The sequence below is a fragment of the Chiroxiphia lanceolata genome, chromosome 18 (assembly GCF_009829145.1).
Source record: "Chiroxiphia lanceolata isolate bChiLan1 chromosome 18, bChiLan1.pri, whole genome shotgun sequence".
Classification (NCBI taxonomy): domain Eukaryota; kingdom Metazoa; phylum Chordata; class Aves; order Passeriformes; family Pipridae; genus Chiroxiphia; species Chiroxiphia lanceolata.
Genome location: NC_045654.1, coordinates 4,606,698 through 4,629,250, shown reverse-complemented (window position 1 = coordinate 4,629,250; position 22,553 = coordinate 4,606,698). Strand labels below are relative to the sequence as shown.

The 22,553-nt window shown below is 49.5% G+C and overlaps 2 protein-coding genes across 7 annotated transcripts in view; one reads left to right on the top strand and one right to left on the bottom strand.

Annotated features, from left to right (window-relative positions):
* Positions 1–6,489, top strand: PIK3IP1 (phosphoinositide-3-kinase interacting protein 1). Its single transcript, XM_032705784.1, has 6 exons — positions 1–94; positions 237–344; positions 427–543; positions 2,510–2,695; positions 2,808–2,886; positions 4,866–6,489. The coding sequence occupies exons 1-6, from the start codon at positions 1–3 to the stop codon at positions 5,065–5,067; spliced, it is 786 nt and encodes a 261-aa protein (XP_032561675.1). The 3' UTR covers positions 5,068–6,489.
* A 703-nt stretch (positions 6,490–7,192) lies between these two features.
* The window catches only part of LIMK2 (LIM domain kinase 2), a 31,424-nt gene continuing 16,063 nt past the window's right edge, over positions 7,193–22,553 (bottom strand). For all 6 annotated transcript variants that reach the window (XM_032705762.1, XM_032705768.1, XM_032705766.1 and 3 more), the window contains 14 exons: positions 22,413–22,548; positions 21,051–21,160; positions 20,656–20,844; positions 20,138–20,243; positions 18,710–18,906; positions 17,814–18,000; positions 15,313–15,399; positions 14,441–14,572; positions 14,144–14,200; positions 13,891–13,956; positions 12,891–13,065; positions 11,443–11,498; positions 9,760–9,917; positions 7,193–9,212 (listed from right to left, as the gene is read on the bottom strand). In XM_032705762.1, coding sequence (XP_032561653.1) covers positions 9,056–9,212; positions 9,760–9,917; positions 11,443–11,498; positions 12,891–13,065; positions 13,891–13,956; positions 14,144–14,200; positions 14,441–14,572; positions 15,313–15,399; positions 17,814–18,000; positions 18,710–18,906; positions 20,138–20,243; positions 20,656–20,844; positions 21,051–21,160; positions 22,413–22,548 — 1,813 coding nt within the window. In that variant the 3' untranslated portion in view covers positions 7,193–9,055. The remainder of the gene's footprint in view (positions 9,213–9,759; positions 9,918–11,442; positions 11,499–12,890; positions 13,066–13,890; positions 13,957–14,143; positions 14,201–14,440; positions 14,573–15,312; positions 15,400–17,813; positions 18,001–18,709; positions 18,907–20,137; positions 20,244–20,655; positions 20,845–21,050; positions 21,161–22,412; positions 22,549–22,553) is intronic.

Here is a 22,553-nt window from a genome sequence, read left to right as displayed (position 1 = left end):
ATGCTGCCCGGGGCCCCGCGGCGGGCGCTGGGCGCTGTGCTGCTGCTGGGCTCGCTGCTGCTGCCGCTGCCGCCGGCCGCCCGCGGCGCCGAGGGTGAGTGTGAGCGGCGGCCCTTTGTGGGGGACAAAGGCCGGGCTGGGGAAGGGGGAAGACCCCCGTGGGGGAGGCGGGGGCCGGGCTGGGGGCGGCGGTGGCCGGCCCCCCGCACGGCTCGGCTCGGCTGGTCTCTCCGCAGAGTGCCTCCGCGGAAACGGCGCGTCCTACCGCGGCACCCGCCGAGTGGCCTCCGGCGGCGCCCCGTGCCTCAACTGGCTGAGCGTGCCGAGCCCCGCGCTGCCGGCAGGTGGGTCCGGGTCCAGGGGAGGCGGACAGGGGGGTCCCGGGGGTGAGGCGGCCGCGCTGACGGCCCCGCTGCCCCCCAGCAGTCAGCGAGGACCACAACAGCTGCAGGAACCCGGACGGCGCCGCCGCGCCCTGGTGCTTCGTCCGAAACGCTGCCGGAGACCCCGAGCGGCGACCCTGCGACATCGCCCCGTGCTCAGGTAAGAGCAGCTCCCTCCGGGCCCCCCCTGCCCTGCCCCGCCCTGCCCTGCCCTGCCCGGGCAGCCCCTGCCGCGGGGGGCTGGGTTCGTCGCTAGGGTGGGGTCCCCCTGCGCACAAACAACCCCGGGCTACGCCAGCACCTCCCTCGGGAACGCGGCGTACCCGGGGCTCCCCTCCAGCCTTCCCCCGCGTGTGCACATCTGCCTCCCAGCTGTGCCTTGCTCCGCCCCTACAGCTTTTCCATTTGTGCCAGAAAAGGCCTGTGGAAAGCCCCCACTCCTCCATATTTCACTAGTCACCATAGGGCTCTTTAGCTGTGTTGCAAAAGGGCCGAGGTCTGGGCATCTAAGAATTGCAGAGGTGTTGGGAGAGTCTTACTCTGGGGCATGTTACCGCTGACTAAAGAAGCTTCCTGCTGCTAAACGATTCCTGGTGGGAATTTGAATACAGGTGGGGGAAAGAACTTGGAAAAAATAAGAATTTTAAGGGAGGACACGAAGAAATGGAAAACCCCAAACACTGGATTCCTCCTGGATAGTCACAGTAGGAACAGTTTACCAAAAGAACTGTAGCTGAAGCCTGATTCAGGGAGAGGAGATGTCAGTGTTGACTGACGCCAGAGCAGCCACTTGGGGCTTTTTGAACTGTTTACTAATTTCTGAGTCCTGCAAGATTTACGCACTCACTGTCCCTTGAGATTGCTGTCCTCGTGTGTAGATACTTTTCCCACACATGAACACCCTCCCCTTTTCTTCACTTTGTTCTTTTTTTGCATGCTTTTCCCTAAAGATGGAGCAAAACAAATGTTCTGCTGCAAAGAGCCTTACTCAAAACAGTCCTGCAGCTTTGGGATCAGGAGAGTTACCTGCCCTTTTGGCAATTTGCGTGTCTAATGGGTTTGACTATTTTTGTGCCTCAGAATGGGCACCTTTCTGTGTCCCAACAGCTCCCTTTAGTTCAGCTTCCCTGGCTGACCGTACCTGAAGTTACTGTGCAGTGCAGGAGACTCTGATTTCCTGTCTCTAATCCCCCTTCTGTACTTCCATTTCACATTCCACTGAGGCCTCAAAATGGCTGCAGAGAGAAAATCCACAGGGAGTTATTGCCAGCTGTGGGGCAAGATCCTGGTGGAGAGATTTTCAGGTGTGGATGTATACTGTGCATAGCATTTCCAAAAAGTAGGGGTTTTCCTGTAGAGCAGGTAATAGATACCTACTCTACACTATCACAGCTTCTGATGTGCTACAGCTTCCATTTGAACTGTATCATGAAAGAAGGTGCTACCTTGAAAATGTTTCAATGCCGTTGATAAAAACCATCAGTGATAAAAAACAGGGCTGGGAAGGGTCCTGTGCTCTGAGTGTCCATCCTTGGGTGCCTTTGGGCTCTGGCTGAGCAGGAACTTGCTGTCCTTACACTCATCAGTGGCTGTGCTGCCTGGAGGGCTGCTCCGACTTAGGCTGTCCAACATACTAAAGGAGTTTGCTACTCCACTGCAAAGAGGGGCTGGGGGAGAAGAATATCCCCACGTTGTTTTCACACCATCTGGAGTCTCCTTCTCTCAGACTTTCCTGTGTCAGGAAGACTGAGGCAGAAGAGAGATAAATAGGCTCCTGGGAGATCTGGGACGGAGATTCTCATAATCTTGTTCACGTCTGTTCAGCATGATTGAAACTGCAGCCTGTGTATCGATCTATACATTAAATAAAGTCATTGTGCATCCTCTGGACTCATGCCCTGAACCTGGGTTTCGTTCTGCTGTCTGACTTCTCTCTCATCTGTGGTGGTGCCTTGGACTCTTAGTTAAATGGTTTCATGTCAAAGGAAAGTGGGGGGAGGAGAGTACATTTCTTGTCTACTTTGGGAGAATTTCTGGCAATAGCTTAAGAGGGAACAAACACATGTTGTTTTGAAGTACTTATCAATGCTTGGTATGTTGTATATATATTTTTTTCCTCTCAACAGATGCTACAGCTGCCACAGCCCCAGTCCCTACAGCAGAGGTTGGTGCTTCTCAGGAGGATGAGCAGGTGTTTGAACCAGCTGATACGTTGCCCTCCCGGAGCGAGGCAGCCGCAGTGCAGCCCGTCATTGGGATCAGTCAGAGAGTGCAGATGAGCTCCAAAGAAAAGAAGGACTTAGGGACACTAGGTACAAGCCCGGGATCATGTGCTGGATCCATTCTTGTAATTCTGGCAGGATGGATTTGTTTTGAAGCTCTAAAAGGTACTGCCTCTAATTTTGTCTCTTTTTCTTTTCACAGGGTATGTGCTGGGGCTGATCATGATGGTGATCATCATTGCCATCGGAGCTGGGATTGTCCTGGGATACATCTATAAGAGGTGAGTGGCTGTTCTTATTTGTCCAGAAGCTGGTGTGTATAGAGCAGGAGTGTCTGAGCACCTGCAGACCTAATCAGATCCCAAGGAAAAGAGACAGAAGCATATGTTTGGTTGTGGAACATTGAGCAAGAGTTTTGTTTGTGCCACTGAAGAAAGAACTATTGAAGAGTTAATCCCATTCTCCATTTCACCCATCAGTGTGGTGTTCTGTCCTATTTAAAGTTTCAAATTGCCCTCTATATTCTTTGCTTTTTTGTGTGTGCATATGTGCCTTGATGTGGCTTCCTCAGATGTGTTGTGGGGAGCTGGAATTTATGCAAGAGCTGGAGAGAGCAGATCCCAGGTGCCCTCTGTGATCAGAAAAAGAACAATCCTTCTAGCAGGCCACCTGTTTCCCTGCTTTCTCTGTTTTAGCTTTAGAAGAAAAACAATTGGCAATTTTTTTTGCCACTCGTGCATTGTATCCTATGAAGCTGAATACCAACTAGCACTTCTTTTTGGTCAAAGTTCATTTTACCAAAGCTCCTGTGTACTTTAAGGTCAGTTTTCATTCACACTTCAGTTACTATTTGTTCATCCACTGTGTTGGATGGAAATGTTTTTGTAGCTCAGCAGCCTTTGAGGGAAGTGGCAGCAGCAGCTTAGTTGTAAGAGAGAGGGCAGGATTAACAAATAGCAGTGATTGTCGCTGCAGCAAGCGAGTGCCCAGGCTCCCTCCTCTGGGAGGGTTGGTTCTGTCTTTTGGCTGTTTGACAGTAGTCTGACACAACCAAGCAGAAGGAGCCCTTTCCCAAGCTGGGACATGTCCTTATGTAAGTGTTTATAATAAATGCCGACAGAAAAAAAACAGAGGGAGGAGTGTTACATAAGGGGCAAAACACAGAGCGCTGCTTGTCGAGGAATCTGATTTGAGGTGTCACGTCAGAGAATGCTGTCTTGTGTGCTGGCAGGGACGGCAGCTGCTGCTGCACGCTCGTAGGCAGCTTTGAAAAGCAGCCAAAATGCTGACAGGAAACCCCAGCAGCTCTGCCTGGCTGGGATCACGAGCCCCGGGAGGAGCTCTGTGCCTGTCCCACCTCGCCGCTCTCCTTGGCGGGAAGAAGCAGGAGACCGATGTTGGACTTTGTCCAAATGCAGTTTTGCTTCTCCAGCCACAGATTGCTCACAGCAGGGCTGCAGTGCAGGTTTACTGTCTCCCTCCTTGCCTTGATCTCAAAATTGCATGTGCAAGCTGGCAGGTTTGGGTAGGTGTGGTGAGAAACCTTTAATGGGTTTAGTAGCTTTGGGTATACAGAGCTTTTCTGGAGACAACATGCTATTAATGCCAAATCCATTTTTAAAGTAAAGCTGCTCTTCCTCAGCACAAATTACAGAGGTGTTCCTTCCCTTAGCAACAGGCAGGAGGCTGAGGTAGGTTTGAGAGCTGGTTGTGGAGTTAGGCTTTAGCTGCAGCAGCAGAAGGCAGGGCCAGCTCTGAAGTCAGCTTTAATACTTTCAGGGACAGCTTAATTTGCTGCAACAAAAAGCAGAAGCTGTCACCACCTCCAGTATTTGTTTCAGATGAAGCAGGTTACAGAAGCCCTTCTCCACAGCAGTGGGCTCTGCACTGTCTCACTGCTCCCCTGGGCCTGCACCAGGCAGTGCTGGAGGACTGTAAGGGATAAGGAAACATATGGCAGCTCTGTGGTTTGGAGGGGAGGTCTGGCTTTACAGTCATCATTTAGCAGCAGCAATGTCAGCGAATAAGCCAGCTGGAGGGAGGGACAGACTTCACTTGGCTGCTTGATTTTTAAAGATGCTCAGCTGGGGTCCTCTGCTTACAGTAGGGAATATATTTGGCCCTTTTTAAGTAGCTGAAAGTGCTGTTTATCTTACAGTAGAGAGGAGGGGACTCTGCTCTTTATCACCTTTACTGAGACTCTGCTTCCAGGCAGTGGCACTCACCCCATGCACGTTTTTTTTTTTCTATTTTAATGTAGGGGGAAAGACCTGAAGGAGAAGCACGAGCAGAAGGTTTACGAGCGGGAGATGCAGCGCATCACGCTGCCCCTGTCTGCCTTCAGCAACCCCGCGTGCGAGCTGGTGGAGGAGAACACCATCGTGGTGCACACCACCCAGACCCCCGGGGAGGACACGGGCAGCGGCCCCCTCATGGGGCAGGCGGGGACTCCTGGTGCCTGAGTGGCTCGGGCAGGACATGCAGGCTGAGCAAAGCCTCCAGCTTCCCACTGTGAGTGCAGGGGGTGCGTGTGTTCATTTCTGTTTTGTTTTCTTTTCGATGAACGCCGGCTGAGGGTGACGCAGAGGAGCAGAGCAATGGGCTATTCATCACCATCTGTTGGAGGGGCACCATTCAGTGCAGGACTGCCTAGGGATTGGTGTGGTGGACCCTGCTGCTTCCTCCCACCTATCTCCATGGTGTGCCAAGGAGCTGGGGGGGATGATGAGCCAGGCTCACGACTGGCCACAGATCCCATAGCCCAGAGTGTGGTCTTGGCTTCCTCTTTTTCTGTTCCTTTCCTATTTAATGGTGTGCACTGTTTCTTAAGTTTCAGCCTGGAACCCCAGGAGGGAGCAGTACTGCAGGGACTGAGGGGAGCTTCAGGTCAGACTTAGCTACATAATTACACTCTAATCAGTGATTATAGTTCCTGCCTTTTTGCTTTAGTAGCTGAGAGCTGGAAACACTGTCCAGAATCCTGCTACTGGATCAGGTTTGTTTTTTTTCCAAGGAAGAGTTTATTTGAGGGATGTCTTTGGCCAGGAGCAGTGTGTTTAGCCCCAGTGTCAGTTTGGAAAAGCTCTCCTCTAGCTCTTGACAAATCCAGGTCTTCCAGGGCTGAGGCCACATCTCCATTCCCCTGTGGTGCTACATGCACAGCCACAGTTGTAGGTGTCCAGGTGGTCTGTATGTGCCTCCTGCTCACTTATACAGATCAGGAGACCAAGGGCCAGCAGTAGATAGTTGTGAAGAAAACAAACTGCCCTTCAGTTACTTAAAACAGGTTAAACACTGAGGATGGATAACATCCTCTCTGGAATTCCCTTGGCTTCCTACAGAGCCAGTGCTGGACAGAGTGGCCAAGCTGTGGTCACCCAGATCACAATGCAGCAGCTCTGGCTCCAAGGGCAGGACAGGGCAGTTGTTTTGTAAGATCCTGAAGTCATGGCGTGGCTCCTGGCCCAGCCTCTGCCACACACACTCAGCTTGTGCAGCAAGACTACTTACAGAGCGTGGCCCTATTAGAGAGGTTTTGTAACAACTTTTATTAGCATTTTGGGGGTTTGGAAGGGATGGTTGCTGCAGTGTCTCCCAAGTGGCACCAAGGCAAGGCCAGTTCAGGGAAACACCCATCCCCACCTCAGGGGATTCAAGCCATTCAAGTAAGTTTTCTAGCCATCTGCTTTATAGCTGTGGGCCTAACAGGGAGCAGCACTTGGCAGCAGGGGTTTTAGTGTTAACGTTTGATTCAGAAAAGGGAAATGTTTTATTTTTAAATGCCTTTGAATACCATTTCTTTGTAAAATGTTTTAAATACCTCATTATGAGAAGGTGCAGACTGTGCTACCTTGTATTAAAGCTTAAAAGAAAAATGCTCTGTAGACCTGTGTGGACTGTGGCTCATCTGTGCATTCCCCTGCCAGAGCAGCACCCTTCGGCTTGTTGCAGATGGAGCTGAGGAGAAAGGAAGATGCCACTTCAGTTTGCCAGGCCCAAAAGTAAATCCCTACAAGCAGTGCCTTCCCTCACCAGCAGACACGGGGCATGGAGCTTGTCTCCCTTGCTGCCAGCAGCTGGTCTTGGACTGGGACACTGTTCCTGAAAAGCAGCTGGTGACTCAGCAGCCTGGCCCGTGGGAAGACACTCGTGGTTACAGCCCCTTCCTGACTGACACGGGTCAGTTCTGCTTTGGTGCTGCTCAGCAGCAGCTCCTTCCCTTGGGAAGCACGATGGAGACGGAGCACAGCGCGTTCCAGGAGGCACTGACAGAGCATTTTTGTTCAGTTGTTGTTTTAACAAATGCCCCTTGGACTACATATTTCAGAATAAGAGGTTTCCAAGAACAGGCTGTATTTTTATCCCTGCACTAGAAAAGGAAAACATAAGGAGGCTCCATGTTCTGCTGACTCCTGTCCACCCTTAAAAACCAACCAACCAATGAACAGAACTGAACAACTTCTCCAGGTAAATAGTCCTACAGAGCCCTTGCACTGTGACTCTGCAGTTCTTGGGTGTTTGAGATGGTACCTCACCTGGGCGGTTTTGATGTTGCCATGTTGTGACTACAAATGAAACCTGAGAAAGTTACAGCTTCCGGCTTTATTGAACACAGAGACCACAAAATCTCGTTCTTACAGCATTCACTTACTGCTTTTTAATTTAGAGCGTGGAGCTGTGCAAATCACAGTTCATAAACCCCACCCACACATCACCCAGGACTCTCCCCTTCAGGAGTCCCCTCACAAACCAGCCTGGGAGGGGGAATGAAAGGGCAAATCCTATTAATAATGCTGAATCCACTGGACCCAGTTTAGTGAGGCTCCTCCACTGACTCACAGCACAGGGAGTCCCCAGTGTTTCTAAAACACCACTACATAGACTAAAAACAATCCCCCCTTGCACACCTGTTGTCATGTGATGGCTGGTCCCATGTTTTTTTACATAATACTTTAAACTCATGGGTAGGGGGAGGAAATCAAAGTAACAGCAAAGACTAACACCCATTCCCCACCATTCAATGCTGAAGGAAGGAGGGGAGAAAAAGGAGCACACTAGAAATCCAGTTAAGAGCAGGACTTGATCCAGCTTTTGGTTCAGTTCTGCCAACCATATGAGCTACTGCAGCAGTAGCTTTATTTCCTCTCCCACTAAGGGAGGAAGAGAAGTACTGGAAGAAAATACACCCCCACCTACCTCCCAATGACTCCAAGCCCTTTTTTCTCCCCCAAAGCAGGGAATGACCCTGAGGAAAGTTTCTGCTTGGAGAATCAGTTCAGGTGCTGCAGCAGCAGCTGCAAGGAGGACCTTCAAAGGGAGCAACTTGCACAGTCTGCAGGAAAGGATGAGGTAATGGCAACTGAATTACTTGTTCTCCAGCTGCCACTCCAGGGAGGATGGGACATTCTCCAGCACTTCTCTGTTCATGACAAGTCCATCCTTTAAGTAACCTTGGGCAAGTCCCCCTTTGCTGTTGTCCATGCACAAGGTCTGAGCCACTTCAAACCTTTGGCTTTTGGACGAGCACCTTCTGCCGCCCTTTCTGTCACGTCCACAGGCCGGGAGCTCAAGCAGCTTCAGCACTCCAGGAATGTCCCCAGCCAGTGCCTAGTGCAGTTCTACATGTTCAGGTTCAAACACTTTCACCTGGGTTAAAGTTTGGGGCGGGCAAAATCACTGCAGGCGTGGGGTCTGAAGATGCCCCAGTGGCTCATTTGCTGCCAGCCTCATTCACCATCAGGAGGGGCAAGCAGAGCTCAGTCTTAGTGTTTCTAGGCAGGCTTTTGGAGGTATTCTGAGACAGGGAAGAAAACCACAAAACCAAAACAAAAATTCATACATGCTTCCCCAGAGACAAGGTATTTCAGGAGAGCTGCCCAGTTCCTGGGGCTTTTCACACTCTCCCCGATGCACGTGGGAGGTCAGCATCTCAGTGAGTTATTCTGGGAAACACATGCACAAACATACACATGTGCTGTCCTGGTGGGGCATTTTGCTGGATGTCCAATTTTCCCAGCTTTCTGAGCAGGGCAATCAGTGGGAGAAGCAGTTCCAGAAGTGCTGGTCCTTACCCAGGAGAGTCTCCTATAGCAATTCCACCCCTGGCAGACAGGCCAGGGTGGCTTCACAGCTTGCAGCCAAGTTCTAAGGCACCACAGTAAAGAAGCCTGAAAAGGCCAGAGAAACATTTCTCAAGCCAGAAAAATAGTGTTGAGCAGCTTTCCTAGGTGCAGTTGGCAGGAAACAGCCCTTTTTGCTTCTGAAACACGCCAGAAATCCACAGTGAATCAGGATGTCCAAGAGGAGGGGCACTGGGTGGGGAGAGAGAGGCAATGCAGCAAATGCACAGCGTGGTGCCCCGTTAATGCCCTGGAAGTGGCTGAAGTGCATCTCCCTCCCTGACACTCATCCCAGCTCAATGGAAGTGATGCAGGCAGCAGGAAGAGCGGACTAGGTGGTGTTCTCAGGTAGCTTGTCCCGGTTCAGTCCATACTGCACACTCACATTGTGGTCCAGCTCCTCCAGCTCAGAGGGAAGGGGGATGGCAAGTTCTCCAAGGTAGAGAGAGAGAGCTTCAAAGGAATCTTCCAGCTTGGAAAAAGGGGGCCTAGAAGCAGCAGTGAGGAAATGTGAGTGGGGAAGAGGAAGAATAACAGCATCTGGAAAGGCTGAGCCCATTGTCCTTCCAGACCTTAGTACTCTGCCATGTACTAAGCTGTGTGCAGGGAAATGATTCCCTCCCCATTCAGCTTCCATGCAAAGCCCCATTTTTACAGCCAGTGATCAGGCTCTGGCTCTTTGGAACCCACTTGGCATCAACACTGTTCTGAATCTACAAGTTTCACAACTGAAATCAATTGAAGTATTCACCTTGCTGCCAAGGCCTGCCCCTACTTTTGATACCTGAGGAGCCCCAAACAATCACTGCTCCTCCTCTGTGCTCTCTGTCTTGGAATTGTTTGAGATCTCCACCACATACAGTGGCCTGTCTGCCAAACTGATGAGTCTTAATTCTCTCCACACACAGACGCCTTTGAGCATTCCCACAGAAGGTTGGAACTGCCCTCTGTGCAGAGCAATCTTTCCACCATGGGGATACAGACACAATCCTGCAGGCTTACAAGGAGGAGGAGCCTTCCAGACCCCAAACCTACCTGCTCTCTGGCTCCAGTCTGCAGCAAATAGCAGCCAGAGGGAAAAAGGCTGGAGGACAGTCAGCAGGAACAAACTTCTCCCAGAACAGCTTGACATTAAGGCCAAAATCCAGTGTGCGTGGGAGACAGTCTGGGTCAGCATAAACCTGGCCTATGATCTAGGGAAAAATGAGAGAAGCACTTCAGTACTGCAACAAGTCCAGAGTGTTAACAGAGAACTTCAGCATCAAGCAGGGGCTCCTTCAAACTATTATGGTGGAAGGGAAAGAACAGAAACATTGTTCCTCCTTTCCAATGGAGCCACTGGAGGCCCAGACCCCTTCTCCTTCTGCCCAGGGTCTCTCTGCCAGAAGACACAGGATGATGTGCCCCTCCAGGGAGTCTCACTGCTGGGGATGATGCAGCCCCTCATGACTGCAGGTGATCAACAGAACCTGCACCACCATTCCACCCCCCAGAACTCACCACCTCCACCACGAGGGCACTCACAGTGTACTAGAGGGAAGGAGCCCAAAGCAGAGCTCTGGGGTGATCTGGAGTCACAAGGTCAGTGTCAATACAAACTTTCACATGGACAGAGTATTAGGTTTAAAGCCTCATCCGCTATCACAAAAAGGGTGTTATTTATACTCACTCAGGCTTTTCTATGCCAATAACTCACAGCAGGGCAACCACATCCTGTAACAAGACAGTGGCACACCCAGTATGTGTTTTGGCAGGGTTATTTCCTTATCTGAGTGTAGGGCTTTTTTTTTTTTAGCATTGTTGTTTTGGGGACAAAGAAAACGTTCATGTGCTCCTACCCCTTTGTCTTTTTTTTTTCCTGAATGAAACAATTGTTTTAATCCCACATACAGATTTTTCAAGTTCCTAAATCTATCACTCACAACCACAACATTCTCTGAGAGGAGGGCCCAGTGTAAACAGAGCTCCAGATGAGGCCACAGAGATTTATGCACAGACATTTGCTTTGTCCCCTTCATCCAAACGTTGAAGATGAAACTGTGCTGGCATCCCCTGGTGTTCCTGTAACTGCTGTGTCACACATAACACCCTGCCTTTCATCTGTATTTCCACTGCCATACACACCTTTTAAATTGAAAATACTTTGTGGCTTTCAAGTGGTGCTTATTGTTCTGCAGACAGAAAACCTGATGGAACAGTCAGAACATGCATTGGCTCAGAGATAAACTAAGCCCACAGGCTTCAGGGGGCAGCTTCATTAATCGACCTGCAAAGAGGTTTCTGCTTCCCTTCCTTTGAAGTGAAGTGCCATCCCCAGTGGAGGCCCTGAATTTGCTGAGATTATGCAGATGATTGTTCTTTCAATGAGGCAGTAGAAAAAGAAAAAAAGTATCACAGTTCTGGGGAATACTTTCAAATGGATACCAGGGCTCAGTCAGAACTTGATGACTTTTTTACAGCTTCTCTCAGTCCAGGAGGAACCTCTGCACTTCTTTCAGTCCAGGAAGAAATTGGGACCAAAAAACTACAAGACAGTTCTCTCCCTTGAGGAACCAGAGGCAGGGTACACTTGTTCTCCCAGTCTAATTCACTGATAATGTACTGTTATGTCACAGACTGCACACTCAGAACACAGAGACCTCGCTGATACCATGTGTGCAAGGAGATGGCAGTGGGGAAAAGGGCCATGAAAAATGCCATGTCACATCCTTGTCTTACCTCACAGAGAACAATCCCAAATGAAAAGATGTCCACCATCTCATCGTAGCTCTGTCCTGCAGGAAACATAAGACAGTCAGCTCTGTAAGAGACAGTTGCCCACCCAGCTATTCCAGGAGCTGCCAGTTCAAAGTTTATCTAAGCCTATTCCCTGGAGGGCCCTAAAATAGGTGACAAAACAAAGGCTTAACTCTGAGCAGGGTGAGTCACCCCAAGATATGTACATACCAACTGCACCTTCCCATACACTGCCATCGCAGATTTTAACCCTGCTTCTTTCTTATCCTGGGGAATCACAGGACAACAGGGGGAAGTGTGTTGTACAGACCTGTGTATCAGCTCTGAGCAAAAGCTAAGGATAACTGTGGGAAGCTTTTGTCCATTCCCCTTGACTGCTGTTCTAATGCATCTCCACAGTGCACAGTCAGTGCTCAGCTTCCGCAGCAGGCAGCGAGTGCCGAGTCTCTCTGCAGTGACTGCAGGGATAATAAATTACACACCGGCAGCACTTTGATCCCGGGAAAGCAGGCAGGCTCCAGCCTGCCATGCTCTGCTTACAGACACACCCCTCCCAAGCCAGTATCTGGTAAACAGAGGTGATGTCAGACTATGCTCTTGCTGTTCTCCTGACAAATGCCAGGACTGAAACAGGCTCTGAGAAACAGCCCCAGACTCCCGGGCTCTCCAAGGCTCTCAGGACTTGAGAGAAGGTGAACAGAACAGCGCACAAGAAAGCAACAGGGAGAAGAACTGAGCTGAGGGAGAAGAGCCCAGTCGTCCCTTCCCTGCTGGACTATGCTGGACAGTGCTGATACCCCAGGCAGCCAAACTGCCCAGCCTGATCAGACAGACCTGCTCGTCAGGAGGAAATTGTGTCCATTGCATTCCCTCACCTCCACTCCTGCAGGAGCAGCTTTTCCTAAGGGGTCACTGCTCAACCTTAATGCAGCTGAGGGCTGTGTGCCAAAACCCTGATTTCCCTGCACTTGGACAACTCCCACCTCAATCCTGAGGCTTCTGCAAACCTGGCAGCAGATGGCTTCTCCCTGGATCTACACAACAGCCTCATCCTGGAGTTTAACGATGCCCTGTTTCCAGGGCAGTTCCAAAACATGAGGCTGTAACAGTAATTGATCTCAGGTTCAGTCTTATCTCAGGCCTCTTTTGTTTTCTTTGTTATCTGGATTATAGGAAGCTTACATCCATTGCCCTCCTGAAGAATCCTGTTGTCAAGCCAGAAACATTACCTGGGCTGGCACAAAGGTTTACCAGGTCAGGTACTGCAGCTACAGCACCTCTGTGTATAAATAAGCTTCCACATTAGCAGGTCTAAAATCACAGGCTCTAATAGGTTTGATTGTTACTGGGGCCGGAAGCTTTCAGTAATCCTGTCATCCCTGTACCCTGTCACAGCTGTCTCCTCACCTGCTCCTGTTCTGGGATCTTACCATTGAGCATCTCTGGGGCCATCCAGTACGGGTTCCCCACCACTGTGTAGCGCTTCTTCCTGTCACTCTTGCGCAGGGTTCTCTTCTTGGCCGAGGGTTTCTCCAGAGTGGGCTTTTTCCTTTCCTCCACAATCAGCCGAGACAGACCGAAGTCGGCCACCACCACCGTCTTATCCTGCACGAGGGATTGAGTACAGCCCACTGATTACACTCAGCTCCTCTCAGGAGCAAAGAGGCTGCAATTCCTGTTCGCTTCCAACTACACTGTAAGGGCAGCTATTCCAGCTCTCCTGCAGCCAGATGAACATACAAGATGTGTAGACAGGTGTAAGATACCCAATTCACGATCCCAACCCATCATTTCCTCCCTTCATTGCTTTATTTCCCATGTAGTCATTAACACTTATCCCTTCAATTTGGCTACACTTGCCAGGGCAAACCTGGACCTTTCCTTTCAGAGCTTCCTCTTCTACCTGGCCAAGAATTAACTTGGGCTTTCACCCCTGGTTATTTTTTTCACCCACATGCTAATCTCCTATCCCAGCCAAGTGAACAAGGGCAAGGTTTGAGGGAATGAAGCCACATAAAACTCCTGTGACCCAGCATTTCAAAAAGAGAGAACACACACATGTGCACACCCCACACACTTGTCTGAATCCTGAGTGCCAATAAAAAAGTCATCAAGTGGTTAAAAGAACAGAAGCAGCTGTAGAGAACATCTCATAGTGGAGATAAGGAACAGAGCTGTACTAACTCTGATGACTGTTACAGGAGCTGCTACCAGGGGAAAGGGGGCAAGACAACAGAACACAGAAACAGTGAAAGCCAGATCAGCCTGGAAAACCCTGTGTCAAGATGAAGCTCCCTTGTTTAGGGCACTAGAAGCCTCTCTGAAATCAGTTCCACCCTGACAAAAGAGGAAGCATCAAGCAGAGAAAACCAAGGGAGGAAGATGCCAAGGAGAGGAGCAGCAAGCTGTGGGAACAGAGGTGTAGCTCACCAACTTGATCAGGCAATTGTGTGAATTCAGGTCTCTGTGAATGATGCACATGGAGTGCAAGTAAGCCTGGAACAGAGGGAGAAAAGCTGGTGTTAGGGGTTCCCAGGTTGGCACATCCTCTCACCTTTACAGACTCGAGAACCTGATGCCAGTGGTCAGGCAAAGTCCACAGCCCCTCATACACCAACCCTGCTGAAGCTGCTCACCCTGACCCCGGGGGTTTGCTCTGTGACAAAGGAACAGCCCAACTCACCATTCCAGAGGCAATCCCTTTGGCAAAGCTGACCTTCTGCTGCCAGGGAAATGGGTCCTGAAAGATAAGTCCTCTGTGGTCAGTACTATCTTACCAGCCAGCTGGTGACAGCAATGCCTCCACAGCAGGGGCTCTTACAGCAGTCACAGACACCATACAGCCCCGGAAAGAACAGGTTTCCTGCCTCAGGCCCACCCACAGCTAAGAAGCAGCTTTACCACAAGCAGATCAGCCTGGTACAACCAACCCCCCCAGTCAGGCTCATGGAGTACAGCTCTCCCAGGAATCCCAACTCACTGCACTGCGGAGGAAGTCCTTCAGCGTGCCCCCCTCGATGTACTCAGTGAGCAGGTTCAGCTTCTTGTCCTTGTACAGCACCCCAATGAACTTGAGCACGTTGGGGTGGTCCAGGCTGCGCATCACTTTCACCTGGAGACAGAGTCATCCCACCCCAAAGAGCGAATGGAACACGTCCCAACAGGTTGCTCTGTGGTGACAAGCTCTCCAGTGCTGAAGGTCCCCTCCAGAGATCACAGAGAACACTCAAACCCCAACCTCAAGGCAGTCAGTTAAGTGTTGCCTCTTCATTTTCACACTGTGCATTCAACCTGATCTTAAGTCATTAAGGAAAACCCCCCTTGAGTTGGGTACTCTCAACTTTTTAGAGCCAGGAGCTCTCCAGGGCAGCTCTCAGCTCTGTACTGCAGGTGTCAGGGCTGGAACAGCAGTGTCAGGTGCTTAGGGAGCTGCCTTTAAGCTAAATCTGACTTTGAAAAACATCGTAGGTACCACCAAGAAGATAGTTTAGCTTAAATACAGTGGGAGTCTCAAATATCTTATAGATATTGGTCCTCATCCTTTGTATTTATGCACAAGGCTCAAGGGATAAATCCTTTATGTACTGCACAGCTCAATTTCTCTCAGACTTGGGCTGCTTTTTATCACTGAAAAATTAATGAACTGGGAGCTGAAGCCACGTCTATTGCTCAGTGTGAGTCACAATTCACTGCAGCAAACATTCAGCTCATGGCAGCTTTTCCCCCTGCAATGTCTCCCACCTCAGCACCTTGATTCCTGCCAGGTTGCTGGCAGGATCTCTCTCTGAAGAAGATGGAAGAGAGTTCCACCACACTACAGGCTCAGAAGCCTTTTTGAAGTCTTGCTCCTACCTCTGTCAAGAAAGTCTTCTGTGTTTCCTCATCACAGCGAATCAGCTCCTTCATCACCATCACCTTTCCCGTTGCTTTGTGAGTCACCTGGTGGAAAGAAAACCCACAACTACAGGCAAGGTTCAAGAATACACAATTCCAATGCTCCTGCAACTCTTCTGAAAGAGAAGGTAACATTCCTCTCGGCCAGAGAGGAGGAACAGAGGTGGGAGAAAATTCAGAGGCCAGGGATCTGCTCAAACCTGCATGAAATTTCTCCTTTTGGAATTCAGCAGATTCTGCTTGTGAAAGAGAAACTACCTAAAGCTGACAGAGGATCAGGCCAAGAACCAGAGCTGAAGCCTCTTCTGGACAGCACAGTGCTGAGCATACACACAGGCTGTGGAACTGGTGCCTCCAGAGGCTTTGGCACTGGTGCAATCCTCAAGTTCCCTTTGGGAAGCATTTACCCAGCGTGGTGCTCACATCTTGTACACAGACCCCCAACAACTCCACTCTGTATCAGCACAGGAATCAACGTTCACTTGCATCAGAAACCAAACCAAAGAACCCAAAACTACCTTACATATGCTTTGGTTTTATGGGGAATCTCATACTCATCCACGTGCAAGCAGAACTGGGATGCACAGGCTGTTCAGGCAGGAAGCAGTTATTTTACCTTGCTCCTCTGGAGCAGTGTCCTGCTGCCTACAAGGAATGTCCCCAGATGGTGGCAAACACAAGAAGATCCACCATAATAATAAGGTAAAAAGTTTCCTGGCTCTTGACATGGAAAGCATTTCCAGTTCCTCAAGAACTGTTTGCCTGTCTCCAGTTAGTTCCTGGCATTTTGCTGTGTTCTAGAGGGCTTTTAACCAGCTCAGCCTTGATTGCATGAGGTGCCTGAGTGAGTAGAAAGGGTCCCAATTCCAACGAGCACATTCTCCTGGACATCCTCTCCCCTTCAGTTGCTTAACTTGGACAGCTCTGTCTCCCTAAGATCTCCAGGGAACTAAACAACCACCTTGTCTCTAGGAACAGGAGGGATCTATTTGACCAGCTACAGTACTTGCTGCATCAAACCCAGTCAATCTGAAGCTTAAGAAAAGCATCACTTTTTTTGCCTCCTACCCTTTAAAATAAAAAGCTTTTCAGAAAACCTCCAGAACTGCAATCCAGAACACAAGACCCTGTTGCAGCATTTAGGAAGCTTATGAGCTCTTGCAAACACTAATTCTGTTTGGAACCATGGGACATAACAAGGCTGGTATAGGTGGAATGTGAGTGTGGAATAACATGGAATAACACAACAGAAGCAAGAGTACAATATTCTTCTGCTCCCATCTGAAATCAAGCATCCATACACAGGCAGTGAGCCAGGGAACACCACACATTTCAGCCAGGGACATGAAAGCCAGAGACATCTAAAATCCAAAGAAAAAGGGCAGTGAAGAGACAAAGACAAGGCTAAGTGGAATTCTTAAGCTGACATACCAGCAAAACTGAAACAAGTATCATCATGAACCTCCAGGGGGGCAGTTTTAACTCCCAGAGCATGCACCTGAACAGGGTGGCCATGGGGCAATTTGAGCAGAAAAGAAATGCCTTTGTGCCAGTAACTGTGGGGACACAGGTGACAAAAACATGCGACAGAGCAAAGGTTCCACTTACCTGCACCTGTTATTTCTCTATGAGCAGAGGAGAAGAGAAATATGCTCATTAGTATGGATCAAAAGCAGTGGGATTGTAGAACTGGCACATCACCTCCCGTGGAAGCATGAGATGCACATGGTGGCTGGACACCTCAAGGTTATACCCTTGTGCATGTAAGGAGAGAAGTCCCATATCATGGTGTGTGCAATCTCAGTCCTGAGGAGCTCACAGCACCTTAACAAGGCAGAGGAAGCTGCCCCCTGGTGTCAGGCATGTTGGGACAGGAATTGCTGGAGCACCCCCTGTCAAGACCCCAGAGCTTAAATGCAAGAGAACTGCTACTGATGGAGATTTTAGCTGTGAGAGTCATGCAAGACCTGACCACTACCCTCACACTGACAAGATATGTAGGCTCTGCTGTGAGTTCAGAGATGGTCACAACATCAGCCTGGCAAAGCCCAAGCCTGCCACACTGAGGGTGGGTGAGAAATACTCAGGGGAGCTGAATGCACCTCTGCATAAGGAAGATGCTTGTAAAAAGAGGTGTAGCCTGTCACCCATTCTGTCCCCCTCATCCAGGCACAGCTGTCACAGCTGCTGTGACACAGGCACTCTGTAGAACTAAATCTAACTCAGGAGATGAGCATGTGTGGCCAAGATTGACACTCAGAGGAGATGAAGTCAAAACCATCTGCAGCCAGAGACACTCAGGGAATGAAACAGAAATGGATCTCAGAGCAAACCAGGGAAGATCCAAGACCAATCACTCTCAGCAAGGCAAACACCACTGAGGCAGTGGTGAAGGATCCTGAGACAGGCAGGCACTGCTGTAATCAAAGTAAATGATGAATGTCTGGGGACCTCCTCACCTTGATAGCCTGTCCAAAAAATCCTTTTCCTAGAACTTCACCATGAATCAGGTCACAGGGCCGGAAGATTTGCTGGGAGCAGCTGGAAGAGGAGCGCAGGGATTCAGAACGACTGATGTCACGGCTCAGCAGGAGCGGCTCCTTCGGAGAGCTGGGGCCAGGAGACTTGGAGATGCTGTTACTTCGCCTAGAAAACAAAGAAGACAGGAAGGTCAGGGAAGCTGCTGGGGAACATCTGGTCCAACACATCCCATCATTCGCTCCTAAGGGACCAGTTTCTGTGTGTCCTTCAGTGCTTTTAATATCCCCAAAGCCAGATGCTCTCCCAGCACTGTGGAAGCTCTTTATGAACCCAGAGCAGATTCTGAGTCAGAGCTGCCTGATAACAACACACCTCCTGCACTGGCAGTCAGAGATGGAGCTCTGGGAAAAGGGGGGGGGAAGCTGTGAAGACACAGCACTTGCTATCTCCAAACAAAGATTAAAAAACTGGTAAATGACTAAATGAGCACCTGAGTGCCCTACTCTAGGAAGACAAGGTCTCAGTCAGATTCCCCCTAAAGGACACATCCTTCCCCAGCCATTTAAGGCTGGTAAAAATCTGAACTGCACGTTTTCTAACTGTGAAACTTAGTAGCTTTTCTCTGTTAACAGTAGAGCTCCTTAATTCTATGAAGGAAAGTTTGTCATCCTGAAAGGGAATGGAGAGAGTACACATCAACAGCAGACCCCAAAGCTGTCCGTGGCTTCTCCAATGATTTCTCCCACTGCCCACAACAGAGATAAGCCATATCCCCACAGTCATGGCAGTCCCAGGGCCTGGGCACAGAGCTGCCCAGCCAGGGAGCACAGGGCAAATCCAAGCCAGGCCAGAGGCAGTGCTTCCAAGTCTTCACCTGAGGGAGCGCCGTCGGAGCGTTCCTTCCAGGTTCTCCTTGATGTCCAGTGGAGAGAGGGAGCGTGGGGAGATGGGTGGCTTTATGTGGGTGGGCAGGCGGGAGTCCAGGCGAAGCCTGTCCAGGCGCTGCGAGACGGGGTCGTGCTCGATCAGCAGCTGAAGGGTCTGGCTGGTCTTGCGAATCAATTCCTCCACCTGAAGTCAAACCAAAGGACAGCACTGCAGCAGACAGGAGGAACACAAACAACAGGAGACAGAGGAGACACAGAGAGTGCCCCTCAGGAATCAGAGGAGCGAGTTCAGTGAGGTCACTCCATAGTTGTGGTTTAGTTGTGTGCACCACAGCTGTCTGCCAGACAAATCAGACCAGCAGCACAGAAGCTCCTTATGCTGCCCAGCTCTTTCTGGTCAGCTCCAAGTAACCTACACAGAAAAGATGTGGACAGGCTGGAAAGGGTCCAAAGAGGGGCCACAAAGATAATCAAAGGGCTGTGACGCTGCCACGTGAGAAAAGGCAGAGAGAATGGGGTTTGTTCAGCCTTGAGAAAAGAAGGCTGAGGGGAGACCTTATCATCATGTTCCAGTGTTTAAAGAGTGGCTACAAAGAAGATGGAGACTCCCTTTTTAAAAGGAGTTATGTGGAAAATACAAGGGGTAACTGGTACAAGTTAATCCTGGGGAGATTCCAATTAGACACAAAAGGACAGTTTTTCACAAAGAGAACAATCAGCCCTTGGAATAATCTCCCCAGGGAAGTGGCGAATTCCACAACATTGGACACTTTTATGTTTCAGCTGGACAGGGTGCTGAGCCATCCTCTCTAGAATGTCCTTTTGCCAAGAAAGATTGGACCAGATGATCCTTGAGGTCCCTTCCAACCTCGTATTCTATGACTATCAAATGGTTTTCTTTTTCTGATAAGTGTTCAAAAACTACACAGGTTTCCACTTTGAACAGTGCTGCAAAAAACAGCTTTGAAAAAGCTACACAGATCTTTATCTTTATCTGTGAGATGTTTTGTGCTCCTTGTGTTCTCTTCAGTACCAACAAAAACTTCCCCCTATGATCAGCTGGGCCCTTGTGAATTAGCAGTTGCCTCTCAAAGGCTCAGAAGTGTGCACTACACTAGCAGTACATGGGAAAGTCTTCACAGCCTCTCTGTCCTCTCTCACAGCCCTGGACTTTTCTTTTTGCCTCCCTTTACATTGGAATGCCACAAAATCATTCCTGCATCCTAATTGCATTTCCATCTGTTACATTTTCCTCTCCAGCTGGAAGGCAAAGCTTGTCCTCATGTTTATTCCTACTGTCAGCATGAGTACTAGGGCTGTACACACTGTGTGTAGGGCAGGAGAACAGTGTCAGGAAGCAGAGAAGGTGTAGGAAGGCAGAGGAGAAGGAGGCTTCAGGACAGAACTCCACCCACCTCCTCCACCTGTAAGGTACGAATGGGAGCTCCGTTGATCTCCAGGATCCGATCCGCAGGGTGGATGGCGTTTCGGACATCTGGGCTGATGTGCATCCTGTTAACTCTAAACATGGGAATTACAGTGTGTGTGAGAACTCAGTTTAGGCAAAATTATAAAAAAAAAGCTTCCCTTCATATTGGTGTTTTGCAATAAAACAATACCAATCTACCAGCACAGGGAGCTCCCACTAGACCGAGTGCTTAGGTCTGAGCTGGTTTGAAGAGAGGTCTCCATGACCAGTGGCAAAATTGTTAGTCCATTACAATCCTCCAAATGTCTTGTGTCCAGTGAAGGAGACAGCACTGAGAGATAAAATTATCAGTTATGGTGGATGAAAGAGACTGAAATGGAGACCAAACACAGGTGACAGACGTCCCTGCGATGCCGAGATCCCCTCAGGACAGCAGTGCTGCAGGACCTGTACCAGCTCCCCCTGCACAGACACGTACATTGCACACAGCCTGGGCATACTCACTCTTTCACCTGGACACCAGTGGCATAGCTGGAGCAGCCCCCCTCCACAGACACGGAGAAGCCCCTCTTGCCATCCGTGGCCGCGGGCATGGAGATGAGGGTCAGTGTGTAGGGCAGCTGCTCCCGCAGGGACTCCGTGGAGTGCTTTTCTATCATGGGTGTCAGCACGATCTGGTTATGGCATTTCCCACTGAAAGAAGCAAAGGAAGTCATCATGGCAGTGTCCTGTCCCTCCCTGCCAAACTCACACCTAAGTCCTCTCACTGACCACAAGCCACAGCTTTGAGTGCTTACACCATTCCTTCTTCCCTCCCTCAAAAGGCAGCTTCCTGGCATTCCTTAGAGTAGCATTTGGCTGAACAGGGCTTACACACAGCGGGGAGCAGCTCCTCTTACCAGTAGAGAGTGGAATGTTGCACCAGTGCATAAGTGTCCCCATCCTCGATGATCACTTTGCAGCTCATACAAGCGAAGCACTCGGGGTGATACTTGTATTCGCCAGCCACCTACAGACAGAAAAGGGAGTAACTTAAGCAGGGCCAAAATCCATCAGCAGATGCAGCTCCTGCTTTCCTCTCTAATTAACGAGATCATTCACAGCTCAAAGTCAAGTAGCAGGTTTTTACTGGAGAGTTTTATTAGTCCATTCTGTCTTTCCTGAACCCCATCCTTGGCACCTTGTTTGCAGAACTCCAAAACAAACATGTCAGCATGCAGAGCAAAGCTTGTGTCCCAGGGACCTCTGCTATATTTGGCAGCTGCTCAGCTATCAAAAATAGTTGATAGTCTGCTGGAGACTAGTAAACAAGGTATTAAACCTTCCTGTTCAGTTGCTCTTGGCAAGATAACTAATGTTACGCCTGAATTAATAAAGCTGAAAGGGCTTTTTTTTTTGGCAGACAGGCAATGCACAAATTCAGATGCTTTACCAGCCAGCTGATAGAGAAAGAGCAAACTGAGACTGAGACAAAAAATACCTTTAAAGAATCTTTTTACTCATTGATCTGTTTTTCTGTTTTCCTTATGAGAAGTTCCCTTATTGACAGTATTCTGCAAAGACTTCTGCAGGCAATGAGAAATTGTCTGCACATTCCTCAGTGCTTCCCTTTGAGGTAGCAATGGTATCACTAAGTACCACACTGCTTTTATTTAGGCCCTAGAAAAATAACGGTCATGTTTTATTCTTGACAGTTTTATAGGTTAAATATTTGCAAGGTTGTGGCAGGAGGGGAACATATAGGTGAGCCCCATATTGTGCAGGCAGAGTTCAATGCTTCAAAAGCAATTTCAAGCCCCAAAGTAATTGGGGCTAACACTATTTCAAGACACCATCAGCCTGAAAAACCACTCTGGCTGCAGCCCAGGTGAGACTTGGATGGCAACATTCCCCAAAGCCAGAACCTGCTGCTTATCCTGAGCTGAGAGGTTTGATTCCACAGTGCAGTGGAAAATCACCCTGTGCAAACACTGAGGCACTCACTGTACTACAGCAACTGAACACATGTCCCCCAAATCACTTTTCTGCTTCTCAGGCCTGTGCATTTCAGCACTTTACTTTCTTTGTTCATATGCTTCAGATCCTCACAGCTCCCCCATTCAAAATTAATCTTTATTAGAAGATGTACACACAGGCTCCATTCCTATTCTTTGATTAGGGAGCAAGGAGACTGTTACCTTCAGTTTATTTGGTTATCTTTATACCTAGGACAACACCTAACTAAGTTTGAAGAGTTCAGGCAGGAATCCTTCTGTCCTTACCATCACAGGTCCAGTCATCAGCAGAGAGCAGCCATGGCAAGATTCCCCAAACTTCCCCCAGTAGTCTTTGTGACAGTACAGCTTCCCATCCTTCTCATAGTACCAGTTAGTGAGGGGATCCTGACATTCAGAGCACCTTGA